Raw genomic sequence first — 14385 nt, forward strand, 5'->3', positions numbered from 1 at the left:
TTCAATATTCCATAATTCAAACAACTATTATACTTTTATTCAATAACTAGAACTATGATAGAAATATTGCTTCTTTCAACTTAAATCGAAGCAATTGATTAAATTGTTCTATGAAAAGGCTACTACTAATTGATGGCAAAAATTATTAAAAATATTCTCAAATATAACAGAGTTCGTGCGCATATCCCGTGTACACAAATACTAAACCTCCGCACGGAATGTAGGAATATTAAGAACTCTAATGTTTAATATTAGCATCGAACGACACGTGTTTATTTCGCATAAGAGACCAATAAATTCCGCGGACAAACCGAACATGTTCATTAGAACAAGTTTACAGTGAGCGGGAATGATCGAACGCTCTGATGATTGATGATACGTTTCTATCACGACATTCTGATTTGGCTTTTGGTTTATTACTACCGTGTATCGATTACTTTTATCGGCGATCGGATTGTTTCATTAAAATCATTTTCGCGAGGTTATTGTGAGATAATTTGTATCTGATTCGAGTGGTGACCAATTTTGAAATTTTTTATTTAACTTCTTTTTATGTTTGTGTGTGTGTTTGTAAAATTTGATTATTAGTGTGTGGGTTTTTAAACTTAAACTATTTCTATCTAACCGATTGAGTTGATAATTGCAGACATGTTTGCCAATACCCAATTTACCAAATTTAATATTAATATATATAATATAATATACCAAATTTAATAAAAATATACGAAAGTTATTTTTTAAAAAACTTATTGTAATATAGTGATTTCAACAAATAAATAACATTAACCTTTCGACCGATGCGTGTTTGGGATTGTACTTATTGAAAACAAATCAACTCCAAAAACCCACGTAACAATTTTCCGCGAAATCATTAGGTCAGTTTTCGAGTAATCAAAACATGCAAACAATATATGTAACGTTGCATCGCTGAATATAACCGGATGTCTCGTTACTATAATAGAGTTCGCAAAGCATATATATGCCGGTAAATGCATGCAGGTGCTTAACATATACACGACATATTGTACATAAATAGCAAGCGATGTTTCTTATCACGCTTATAAGCCTCCTATAAGCAATTTAAATCATATATTCCTAATTTAAAAAAAAATGTATATATATGTTATACTACGTGTAACGTTATCAGTCACATGGGCTCAACCAAGAAGCTCCTCTGTTTTTAATACCTTACTCTGTTGTTGCAAAACACATACTTTAATACAAACGAAGGCACCGTAATGGATATCACACTTAGTAAAGGATTTTTTATTTGCCCAGCATTCAACTTACTTACCGTTACTCCTGTTAATTTTCTAAACAAAATACAGATGTCCGATGTAATGGGCATTTAACTCTGTAATTTGACATTTTAATCCCATAAATGTTTCTGATTATGACGAAGTCGACACATCTCCGGTTGCTGAGAAATCGCAATTTTATGAATGAGTTGTTTGAATGGAATACAATAAAGTACGCTTCGATTACGAACCGACCCGGAAAGCCTTCGTCAAGAAACTTTTAATAAAACACTGTGATGGATTATAAACGTTATTTTTAATTCGTTAAAGTTCATTTTAGTATCAACCAGTTCATTCGGGAACGCATTCAAAAAAGGTATTATAAGAGTTGGGACCAACATTAAAGATTTCAGCTCTCCATAAAACACGTCTTAATAAAATATATCAATTTACACCACGGCTCACTTCTATAACACGTTCTCGTTTTTTTCACTACGTTTTCGAATATGATCCGTTTAAAAATTTGAAAAAATCTTCGGCGATCTTGATCATAGATATTAAGTTGAGACCTAGAACGGATTTGATTTGTAAACTGTCTGCAATAAAATCATAATTAAAAATTTAGAATATATTTTATTATTTAATCGTAATTTCATAAATCAATTTATATACCTATGGTAATTAAATTCATTTATACCGTCTTAAAACGACAAATGCTAAAACTATTTTCATTATGTATACAATCCTGTGTTGAGTGCCTATAAGATTATTTTATTGCATTTTTAAAAACCTCGTGCTACAATGTTCATATATTAAATTTAAGATACTCACTCGTTATACAATATGATACGCTTGATGTCATCTCAACCGATTTCGGTCATTGCGCAGGATATATTGTAGTGCTCAAGTGTGTGAACAAACACCTGTGTTTTCTCATTCACTATTCCGTCTCATAATTCGATGAGACAGCAATCCGACACGACCAGAGAGTGTTCAGGCGCAGGACCAACGGTGCTTACATTGCCTGCATTTAAGCTACGCGCTGATATTGAGAATTTCTTGAAATTCAATAGCTTTTTATTCACTATTTTAATGAACTCATGACCTCGGGTTATACAGCCGTTTAATTTAGTAACTATATTAATGAAACACTCAATGATATACTTACGTCCTAGTTTGATTTGTTGACAAATTGATATATTAGACTAACTGCGAAATGCCAATGATTTAGCTAACAGGATAACTCTATTTAAGACGTCAAACGTGTCAAAGTTATTAATCTAGTTAGTAACTATTGCTACGTTATATCAAATACGGTGTCGAGCTCTATGTCGTAATATTCTTTGTCTAATTAGTAAATTGCGATTATTTCCACAGATTTAATTTCAACTGTAATAGTTATACAGACTCATTTAAAAAACCCCAAAAAACTCGGCTAAGCTTTTGAACTTAGTTGGTTAAAGTTTTGCTGTTTTAAATTATTACTTCCTATTTGATGTGAAAGCTTTTACAATTATCTAATAATTTGAAAATAATATATTATTGCTTATAATTAGAAAATAGAACAAAGTTTAAGTATTAATAGTTTAAGTATAATATAATATAATATCAAAACAAAATGTATAATCACACACAAGTTAAAAGAAAATTAAATAAATATTACTAAAATACAAAGTAAAAAAATATAAAGAGCTCAATTTGCATTAATCAATCGCTATCGTAATATGGTGAAGATATTTTTACTCTGTAATTATAAAATCATCCGGAACCGTTGGAAATTGGTCGGATACAAATTAATTATAGAATGCATTTCACAAAACGCCCGCTTTATATAGTGGTTAACCAAAACTGTACGGAAGTTTCGAACGTTGTCTGTCCGACGTCCCCGACAAACGATTTATAACTTTAAACCCAAACTTTGAGGTTCAATTTCGCGCGAACACACACCATGTTTATTAATTTACGTAGTTAAGGACTAAGAGATTTTTTGTTAACTACGTTTTCACACGAATAACTTCGCACTTAAAAATGTTACATTATTTATTTTATTATAATAATTCATTGTCCGTTTCGACACCGCTTCTAAGTGCTAAAGATTACATTGTCGGTGCTTTTAACTATGTTTGTTTTTGTATGATTTAGATTTATATTAAGATTTCATCTCTTTATATTATTCATTAAGATCTTTGCTTTGATAGATGACACTATAAAAAAGGCTATTTAAAAATTATAATGCGTTATTCATTGTTGCAATGTAATCATTCCAAGAATGTTGCCATCGTTCGACATGAATCACCCACTAGCTAATTTTTAATAAAATAAAAATCAAATTAAACTGTTTATTAAAAAAAACGCATCTAAAATAACAAATACATGAATATTTAAACGAAGTGAAACGGTTCGGCACGGGCGATCCTATTAAAATGCGTTATTATCATAATACAGTATTATTACATACTTATCTTTACATTGCGTAGCATTAGGACGAACTTCCTTCAATATTTATTTATTCCTAATTCGAGCTTAATTAGGAAAGGTGTGAATACATTACGAAAGGTTTACATCTGAGGGCGGTCTGTTATCGCGTCGTATATCTCCGACAGGATACGCCAGAGGTCGACGAAATGATACCTGTAATTGTCCAATTAGAAACGAAATTTTATGTTAATAAAATGATATAGTCGAAAGCGAAAGGTGTACGCGGTGATTATTGGAAACGATTTTTATTTCTATTCGATCAATTGTTCTCTTATATCCATAATGTACATGGAAAGAACCATTACTTTCCACCCGGTCTTGTGATAAACATGTTTGAAGAGTATGCCAGTGAATTTGGGAGAAAGAAAGATTCATCTTAGATCCAATAGCTGGAGACGTTTTGCCATTTAAGTTCATCAAACCGCATCTGAAGTACACACCACACTTCTCTTGCCTGTTTTCTTTAAAAACTATACTAATATTATAAAGGTGAAAGTACCTCTGTCTATCTGTTATGTCCTAATGGCTAAGGTACTGAACTCATTTTGATTAAATTTTGTACGAAGTATGATTTAAATACTCCAAACACCTGGATATATATATATATATATATATAGTATTTTCACCTTATATATATATATATATATATATATATATATATATATATATATAAAATAAGACCACATTGCGTGCTTTGATTGTTAAAATCTGGTGAGCAGGTGACGCCGTTCATTACGACAGCCCGACCTCGAGTTAAGTTTTAACCTATCAAGTTAATCTAATAATAAACACCTCGGACAGGTTAAGTTACGTAATTTGAAGTATAATTTTAAAAAGGGTTCTTAGATTAACAAAACCTTTAAAACATAGTTAACTAAAGTCTATAATGATAAGATTGCTAAAAACCGAAAGTCTTATGTTAATTTATTGTCATAAAGCGTTCGACAAATTCGATTCATAATTTGCATTTCATTCGATAAAACTAAAACAGTATTATCTAAATATTCGTCTTGTCTTCATAATAGTAATGGATGGTTTCGAATCCAAGACTCTTAATGTCCTCTAACGAATCGATCATCGATTTTAGAATTTTTATTATAATTTTAATCGCGTTTTTGTATAAACTAACCTTCATGATTATTGATAATATTGAGTACTTCTAAAATGAAATAACTTTATCTCGTTTTATAAACAAACGTTTGAAACAATAAACAAAATTTGAAATCGAATTATTATCACTATCCCTTAATCCGGATAAGATTAACCTAAGTTATTTAGAATCCGTCTCTGTTACCGTAATAAAACAGAATTTTTTCAAGTAAAATGTGTTCAATTAAAAAAAATAGAATGTTAATAAATCGTAATAAATTATTTTATATATGGCAATTATTCGATTTAAATTTAATATAAATGTAAAAAACATCCTTCATTATTATTAACATGTGTTATTACAAGACCATAAAGATAATAAAAAAAGGAGTAGATAGTCATCATTGATTTTAAAAAAGTAACTACTGATTTACGTGCGTGTTATTTTAGTAGTATTAACATTGCTTTCAACATATCAGCTGAATTCGTCCCAATCTTGTGACATGACGTTTCGAAATGTTTGTCGATCACATTATAATATAATGAAACTTAGTGAAGTCAATACTTAATATTTTCTAACCAATTTTAATCCTTAATCAGGGACTTATGTTATCATATTTTATAAAGTTTGCATAAATTATCAAGTCAAGTTTTTGGTTGTCAAACTATTTTTATGACTCAAATCGGTTTGACGTTCGCATAATATTAGGTACGCAAAATTTTCGCTTTTATGATTGTATTTTAATCATTATTTATGTTTCTGTTGAAACAAAATAACTCATATTAGTGCGAGTTTTTATTTCTTTTCCTAATTTGTTCTTATCGAGTTATTATTGCGTACTGGAAAAACATTGGAAACTTTACGAAATTTTCATGAATTAGTTAAAATTATTAAGTTTTCAATGTCCTAAATATAAAAAATGACTTTTATGTTTACGTATTTTTAAATATATTTTAAATGAATTGCATGGTTTCGTTACATTTTATTTAATTGTATGTATTCATTGATATTTAGAAGTTATCGTAAATTATACAACTATAGATCCAATGACGAGACAGTTTCATACGATAAGTCACAGGAACAGGCACATGTAACATGTAAATAAAAACATGTGCGTGCCACACGAGCATTAATTAACATTGTTTTTATTTTGAATGTAATAAAATTTTATCTGAAAGTAGTTTTAATTGGAAACGTCTATGAAGGGCAACATTGAAGCGTTTGTTTTTAACGTGGCAACATTATTTTGCACTTACGTGTAATTATGTATTTAATGAACCTGCCTACGTTTATATTATCATCGTTTCAATAGAATTTATATAAAGAAACGTCAAAATAATCTTACATTTCTAAGTAATTGAAAAATATGTATGTTTTGTTCAAGATAGACATTGTAATAAAAACATTTTATTATAACAGCTAATTATGGGCTGGTTAACACGTACTGTGTTATATAGAACTTACTAGCAAAACCCGCGACTTTGCCAGCGTGGTATTCAGTGTGTGACGAAAATTCTTCGAAATCTGCTATTTTGTACACACAATATTTTATTTATTAAAATGGCTGGTAACTTGCAAATAACAAAGACATGTAAATTAAAGTTGTTATAACTTTAGATAGACTCAGCCGATTTTGATAAAATAAAGACTAGACGGTAGCTTAAAAAAAATATTGTTTCAACTTAAAAAGGGGCAGTTAATTTGAAATCGCAGACAGATACATCAATTTTATTTATTTGTATCGGTGAGACAAATAAATCCAAGCAAGATTACATTTTCGTTCTATGAAGAGTTAGGTACGGAATAAGCGTTGCTGAATTGTATCTTAGTCGACTTAACGTTATCGTAAATTTAATACTTTAATGATGCAAACGCCGACTTTGATAAAAAGCCTTCGATACCTGCGCGGACGTCAGCGCTCACCGTACACGTCAAAGTTTTTGCCGCTTGATGTCTTTAACGAAATTCATGTCATTGGGTCCGATTTCTCTAAGATTAAACTTTTTTAGATTATTTAACAAATAGATCGAACCCTTATACGCTCGAATATTCAGTTACAAGGTTTAACACTTAAAAGAACTTAACGACTACACACATCCTGTGGGCTACAATAAAAAAACGAATGACAAAAAGACACATCATGTTTGTTTTTTAAAAGATGTCTGCCTGAGATTAGCCAGCGGCACTTTAATCCTTGAACCGTCCGATATTTTAAAAGGATATGATGACAACTTTTTTGTTCTGGTTATCTAACGACGTACGTATATATGTGCGTAACAGTTAGGGCATTACCGGAGTGAAGTGATAAAGAAACACATTCCCTTATCAGACGTTTTGCTGTACCAGAAACATACGTCTTCTGTTCGATAAACTTAACTTATACCTTGTTTGAACGCTCACGAACGAATCAATCAATCCCTAGATGAGATAGATTACTTTTATTAATAGACAAATAAGAAAATTAATAATACCTTAAATACGATCCAAATTATAATAAAAACGATCAATAAAATATTCTTAAAAACATATATTTTAATAATAAAATATAAAATATCAAGTAAACTAATATATCAAGTCATTTTTTTTAAACACTAATAATAGCATGCATGCATAATATTAGAAAAAAAACTATTTGCTAATTAAAAATGTGCTATAAAAACATAGCAGTAAGTTTTAATTTGAAAAACATCAATCGAAGTGAGAAATCTGGCAGATCGTAGTCCCAAGAGTGTTAATTTCCTTGAAAAGTGATGGAGTCCCTTAAGTGCAAAGCTGTAAAATGTCAACGTTCATCAGATGTTTAGATTATTACCACTAAGCACCCTTAGTATCTACTCTTGAAACAAGACAGACATAAGATACGACAGATTCGAGTCTTAGAATCAACAGTTTAAAGAACATCATGAAATATAATGTTCTATTTTTAAATAGACATATTTATTTAAAAAAATAATTTTGGAACGTTCTGATTCGATGAACAGAATAATATATTACGCTTCAATGATAAATAAACCTAGACCCTTATATTATATGTAGTATAATAATGGCCTAGATATCGAACAGTGTAATAATTTAGATTCTAAATTTAAAAATTTAATAGATTAATCGAAAACGCTTAATAGTTTTATCGGTCATAATATTTTGCGTCAACTTATTCGACACTAATTTAATGTCACGACAGTTTTGACAAACGCCTGCAATGAATACGTCTGGCGTTGAATTATAAGGAAATATTTAAACAAATAAAAAGAACACTAATTATACATAATGTACCATTTGTTTTAGGTTAATAAAAATAGTTAAGTGAATGCTTAGATTCACATTCTTTCCGTAGAAAGCGTGACAGTCTCTTGTAGAAAGTTTCAATGTTTTCAAACATTAAAAACTAGTTTAAATACGCATAGAACACGTATATATATATGTGTAATTAATTATGTTAATTGTTATTAATACATAATATTCATTATAAGTTACATGTTTATGTTTCGAGTTATATGAAGTTAACGTGATGTTAACGAATTGAAAAATATATAACACATGTTTCAATTATTATTGAATTTATTATTATTATAACTACTAGGTTTTATTTATTTTAATTCGATAAATAATTAATTTAAGTTACATATATATTAAATTTTATTTATAACACATACATGACATTTAATAAAATTAACGAATAATATTTAGTAGTTATACAACTTAAGAGTAATTAGTACACTGTTAAGCCATGGTCACACCACAACAAAAGAAAAACACAAAGACTATTTGCTTTATAAATCGACACCACTCATAGCCAATAAAAAACACGTTTAATTATAGAATCATTTTCAATGGCGGAATAAATAACGCATGACGTAATACAGGTACTCCGTCGTTTCAACCAACAAATGCTCGTATCATTCGAACGAACCGTATCCCCTATAAGCACCGGCGTCGATTTCATCCGCATACCACCTCGCACTCATTATCCTCTCTACCCCGTCGACATAAGGTCGATTCCACAAGAAGCTAAACGATATAGCCCTCGAGCCCGCGGTATACGTATTGCTGGCAAGGATTAAATAACTATGCTGGGTATGTAATGTAGATAATACAGGGATCCGACATTTAACGGCTTCGGGATTACCTCAATAATTCCCTCGGCACAATAAATGTTTTCAGCCGGGTGGTAACGCGGCCCTCCCATAGGTGATTTTCCGATTTAAAATGGCGGATACGTTTAGGGCGACTGAAGCCATAGGACGGACAGCCCGTATCCTATAGCAGAACACAAGACATATTACGCTTACCTACACCGCTTTACATAGCTAGAGGTTAGAGAGACCAAATGTCTCCGGCCGTTACATACATGCTAATAGGGGAACGAACAATAACTTGTCATCTAAAACGTCAACTATATATCACAGACCTTATTACGACACAAAGATTTATCCCCAAACATAATTTATTTTATCCGGAAACATCCTATAATAACATAGAATGGACACAAAGAGATTTAATTCTTGTTTTCTTCCCGATGTCAGGGACTCGTATCACGAGCGGTCGGGTGGCATTTTTCGGTCTCTAATCCCATTGAGTGAACTGAGCTTTTGGGCCGTGGACCATTTTTCATTCGAATGACAAATATTTAGAAAGTTATTTATCCACGTATGAATTCGCAGCGCTCAATTAAGAAGACCGTAAGGGCTCGGATCGCGTCTTCTTCTTTGTTCTCGGACAACGGACGGATGTTTATTCTGCGACCGCGCTATCGATTCAGGTAGTCCCTCGAATAAATCTATAACGACAACAATATGCCCGGCCGGTGCCATTGTCATGTTCAGAAACCATGTATCGTATCGCGCTAATGCGACTACGAGTAATCTAATTCCTTCACACAATACACCGAAAGGGTTTCGCGAGCGTGTCCGATTTGCCTACGAGTTGACGAGCGACAGTTACGCCCATGCGCCCCTCGCACTCGTTAAATGCACATTTATAACACATCGAACGTTCTCATTTTTCACATGCATCAATACCCGTCGTGGCTGATGGATAGCCATGTGAACATACCGTCTTGCGATGCGAATTAGCTTTGCGCACGGAGGCCTCCAACTAGTAATGCAGTTCCGCACCAGCGAATGTGAAAACGCGCCATAAAGGCATTTTAAAAATTTACAACTTACAGAGCACCATATCGACAGCCTCCAACAGTCCGCCGCCGACGCAGGCGGGGATGAGCGGTGGGGCGGGCGGCGCAAGCGGCGCGGCGCGGCCGAGTTCGCCCGCCCCCGCAAGCCGCTGCTGCGACACCGGCCGTCCTATATTCCAGGACCCCATCACAGGACAGACTGTTTGCTCGTGTCAATACGAGTTTCTTAACTACCAGCGGCTCGCATCAGGCGTGCCGCTGTCGATGTACAGTGCGCCATACCCTGACGCTGCCACCGCAGCCGGCATGGCCGCCTACTTCCCAGCTCTCGCCGCAGATCAGCCCCCCTTCTACGCAAACACAGTGAGTATTAGGTTTGCGGTAACATCATTAACACGAAAGTACTATATTTAATAGTAGAACATTTCATATGAATTATAATAAAGTTGATAAAAATACAAAAGCATTTGTGTTGCTATCGTGAATTTTATTATTTAAGTCGACGTATAAATACAGATAAAATACGCAATGTGATATGAAAAACGAAGTTAACCACGAGTGAGCCTCACGAAATGTTTGACCTATTTTATAAATAATTAATCATGGGTTATGCTAATCAACACATAAGTGTTAATTACTAGTTATTAAACTTATAGTTAAGCGAAAGTATCTGATGCCGGAGACACGTATAATATATTCGACTCACTGAATATTTATAAATGCCATATTAAAATATAAAAATTACATTCACTTAATTAATAATTTGAAAAAATGAACGCATAAAATAATAGACGTGTTGATGTCTCTCAATAATTATATAAAAATTTACATCAAACAGCTGTTAAAACATACAACGCACCATAAAAACTGCGGGAAATATGTAATAAAGATAAATAAAAATTAATGTAAATCAAGTCGTAAAATATCAAAGATTATTTGTTTTCCTTTAAAACGCCAGATCGTAATCAGTTGCGATTTCTAATACACGTGTAAAAAAGCGAGGTAGCGAGGTAGCCGAGTAACAAGCACCTATTTTTTTAACCTGATTTACTTAAAACTACAATTTTATCGCTTTTCTTTAATTTATGAATACAATCAATCAATTTTGTAATAAATTTTTTAACATATAAATAATAATTTAACATATAAATGCCTTGACATATTTTTTTAAATCGTCAATTGAAAACAGGCTAGCGTTGTTTTAATCTGTAGATATCTAGATAAACCCAATGTTGTTTATGGTAGTTGGACTTCGCAGAAACTGCACTTTTACGCATTTCAAACAAGTATTTAACATGTTTCTGCACTATCTTGCTATTATCGGCCAATCTGTGATTATATATTTACTTAAATTATCGGAAAAGTCAGAGATCCTTATCAATTAAAAGCTTTATCTTATTCTATTTTACATTATTAATAAACATGCATGTTATTCCGATTTGCCTCTTGTTTCGGCAGCAAGGAGCTCCTTTTTATTTATCTATGCACTAACTATTAGTCATTTTGTATGTTGAATCGTTTTACAAATTAATTTAATTTAGTTCGGATAAAAAACAAAGTTGTCGTGTCTACGCCAGTCAGCTGTATGTCTTTGAAAATTCTGACGTTTTTATTAGTGAAATCTTAGAGATATAGCTGATTTTGGTAGCTATAAAAATCATGCGATTTATTATTTCAAGTTATAAATTATAATATTAGTTTGTTTGAAAAAATATTAATCCTTTGTTCTTAAAGTTCTCAAGCAAACTTCCACCCCTTTCTTCTTTGAAATTTATAAAGTTCATTAACGAGCTTATTGATATTTTTGGCGCCTGTAAGAGGCATCAAGTTAAAATTATTTTAAATACTTATAAGTATAGACAGAGATAGAAAATAATTTTATTTGTCATACCTTGACATTGAATGATTATTTTTAACAGCGCGATCGAACAATTTTGATATTTAACATTCAACTTACAAATGAAACAAAATTTTTACCCAATATTTGTCAACATAATAAATACACGGTAAAGATTATTATGTTTAACATACGATATATAATAAATAAAATTTAATATGCTAAAAGTTCTCACTTCATCTTAGGATCAACATAAATTTAAAAAATTATACACAATACAAAATGCTACGGACATTCGCAGGAATTGTGTTCATTAATAATTTCAAATCGGTCACAAATAACACGATTATCGATCAACTTATAAAAAAAAACAACAATAAAATGCTGATATCATTATAGCTGCATTAAACACTGACGTCGAAAACAATTTATGTTTCCAAACCGTTATAAACACATTTAACATCACAGAACATATTCGAATATGATAACTAATAATAATTAATTATTTTCGACTGTATCCAATGACGATAGAAATATATTAATAATATATTTAGTTCCTTCTAATTCTATATAAAGCCTTCTTTATTATACACTAACTCTATTATTCGTAAACGCCTATTAAACAATTAGTTTTATGCAATTATTTTAATTCGAATTATCAATAACCTAGTATTACTTTTATAAAATTTAAAATTAAAAAAAAAAAAACAAAATACGCATTACAAATTTATCGCAAAAAGACGACGTTTAAAAGATTGTCCTGTGGCATTGTACTAATGAAATTATAATTTCTTACTGACACAACCTTAACTATTCAGAGGTGATTATTGTTCATCCGAGAGATCATATTTACCGCAGCTACCTATTCCATGTGAATGGCATTAAGTTAAAATAATTTGTGGCACATGTCAAAACAGTCATGAATATAAGAATCCTGAGTGTTAAGTAGACGCCAGAACTCTGTGTTAAGAATAAATTAGTTTGTTAATCCAATGATGTATGTTCCGTTGTATGGCGTAACAAAAAGTCGTTTTCTGACTCGGACATATTTAATATCATAATTCGTTTAACAGGTACGTTCTCCGTCCGTCCCGTGCGTATGATACAGGCTGTCGATGATATTCGATAATACAGGATGTTTCGATTCATTTACCTTAATTCAATAAAATAATAATACCATTTAAATATTTCCTTTTGTTGCCTCGATAGTTTTACTTGTATACGAACTATATTACGGTCCGGTTGAAAGCGTTTCGTCATCGAAAACGAAGTTGCGATAAAAGTGACGTATCAAAGCGTCGTAGTTTGAGGTTCGCCGCCCGCCGCGTGGGTGACTTTGAATGATAATGATCATAACAACATAAAAGTAGCCAAAGCACGTAATATATGACATGTAGTAAAACTTCGAGGAAGGTGTTAAAAGGGCCGTGAACGTGCCCCGGTAGATGATTCAATCATTCATGGAGAGATGGTCGTTTATCATCTGTAGCGAAAGTGTTAACTCCGACCCGCCTTCAATGGCTCTACTTTTTTTACACGCCTTTTATTTCATCTACAATTTATTATACCGATTTGACTGCGTAAGAATAGTCGTCTTCGAGCTATCTTTGTTTAGTTTGAAATTTAGATGTCGGGTTATGACAAGCGTTTCTTTATCGAACAGACAAACAAATATTTAAGTTTTTGTCTGTTTCTCGACGATTTTACCTTTTTTCATAACTCACGTGGAATGTTCTACGTAGTTTTGTTAAATAAATCGATGTATATTATAAAAGATTGTGAGAATTATATTTTTATTAAATGATATTTATAATTTTATTTATATGTTATTTGGTTTAACAAATAAGGTTTATATTTAACTATATGATTGTCTGCCTGTATATGTTTGCGTGTTGTAGTTTTTAGGTTTATCAAATGTATATATTATATGACACTCAATAAAATAAAAATTCATATCGTATGTAAAAACGCAATATATTTTTATAGAGACTAAGTTACAAGCGCTAAAAACATTCATTGGGGTTGTTTTTTGTTAAATATAAAGATAAGTAACATTTATATTAAACCTATAACATTTACAACCAGTTTTTGTTTGCGAGTTCATTAAAAATTAATTTCACAATGCTAAATATACGAATTAATAATCCTATTGATCACGCAATGGGTCGAAAAGACTAAGTCTATCTTAAGACAAGTTGCCTTTTGCTTGTAATCGCCCTAATATATTTGAAATTAAAATGAAATAAACTATATATATGTATGTACAGTTACTTTTAAGGATTTTTTTTTATATAGAATAGGTAGGTGGACGAGCATATGGACCACCTGATAAGTGGTCACCAACGCCCATAAACATTGGCATTGTAAGAAATGTTAACCATCGTTTACATCATCCATGCGCCACCAACCTTGGGAACTAAGATGTTATGTCCCTTGTGTCTGTAATTACACTGGCTCATTCACCCTTCAAACCGAAACACAAAAATACCAAGTAGGTGGTACCTACCCAGAAAAACTTGCACAAAGCCCTATCACTAGTAAAATAATTATTATTGCTTTGGTATTACACCAAACATTAGTATGAAACCTAAACATGAAACCAATTTGCAAT

General features: G+C 31.7%; 1 protein-coding gene across 2 annotated transcripts in view; it reads left to right on the forward strand.

Moving 5' to 3' along the window:
• The window catches only part of LOC126780508 (homeobox protein caupolican), a 65198-nt gene that overhangs the window by 12822 nt on the left and 37991 nt on the right, over window positions 1-14385 (forward strand). Inside the window, exon 2 of one of the 2 annotated variants that reach the window (XM_050505064.1) lies at window positions 9974-10300. In XM_050505064.1, coding sequence (XP_050361021.1) covers window positions 9974-10300 — 327 coding nt within the window. The remainder of the gene's footprint in view (window positions 1-9973; window positions 10301-14385) is intronic. The other variant, XM_050505065.1, reaches the window with a different exon arrangement.

This window comes from Nymphalis io, chromosome Z (genome assembly GCF_905147045.1).
Source record: "Nymphalis io chromosome Z, ilAglIoxx1.1, whole genome shotgun sequence".
NCBI classification, from domain to species: Eukaryota; Metazoa; Arthropoda; class Insecta; order Lepidoptera; family Nymphalidae; genus Nymphalis; species Nymphalis io.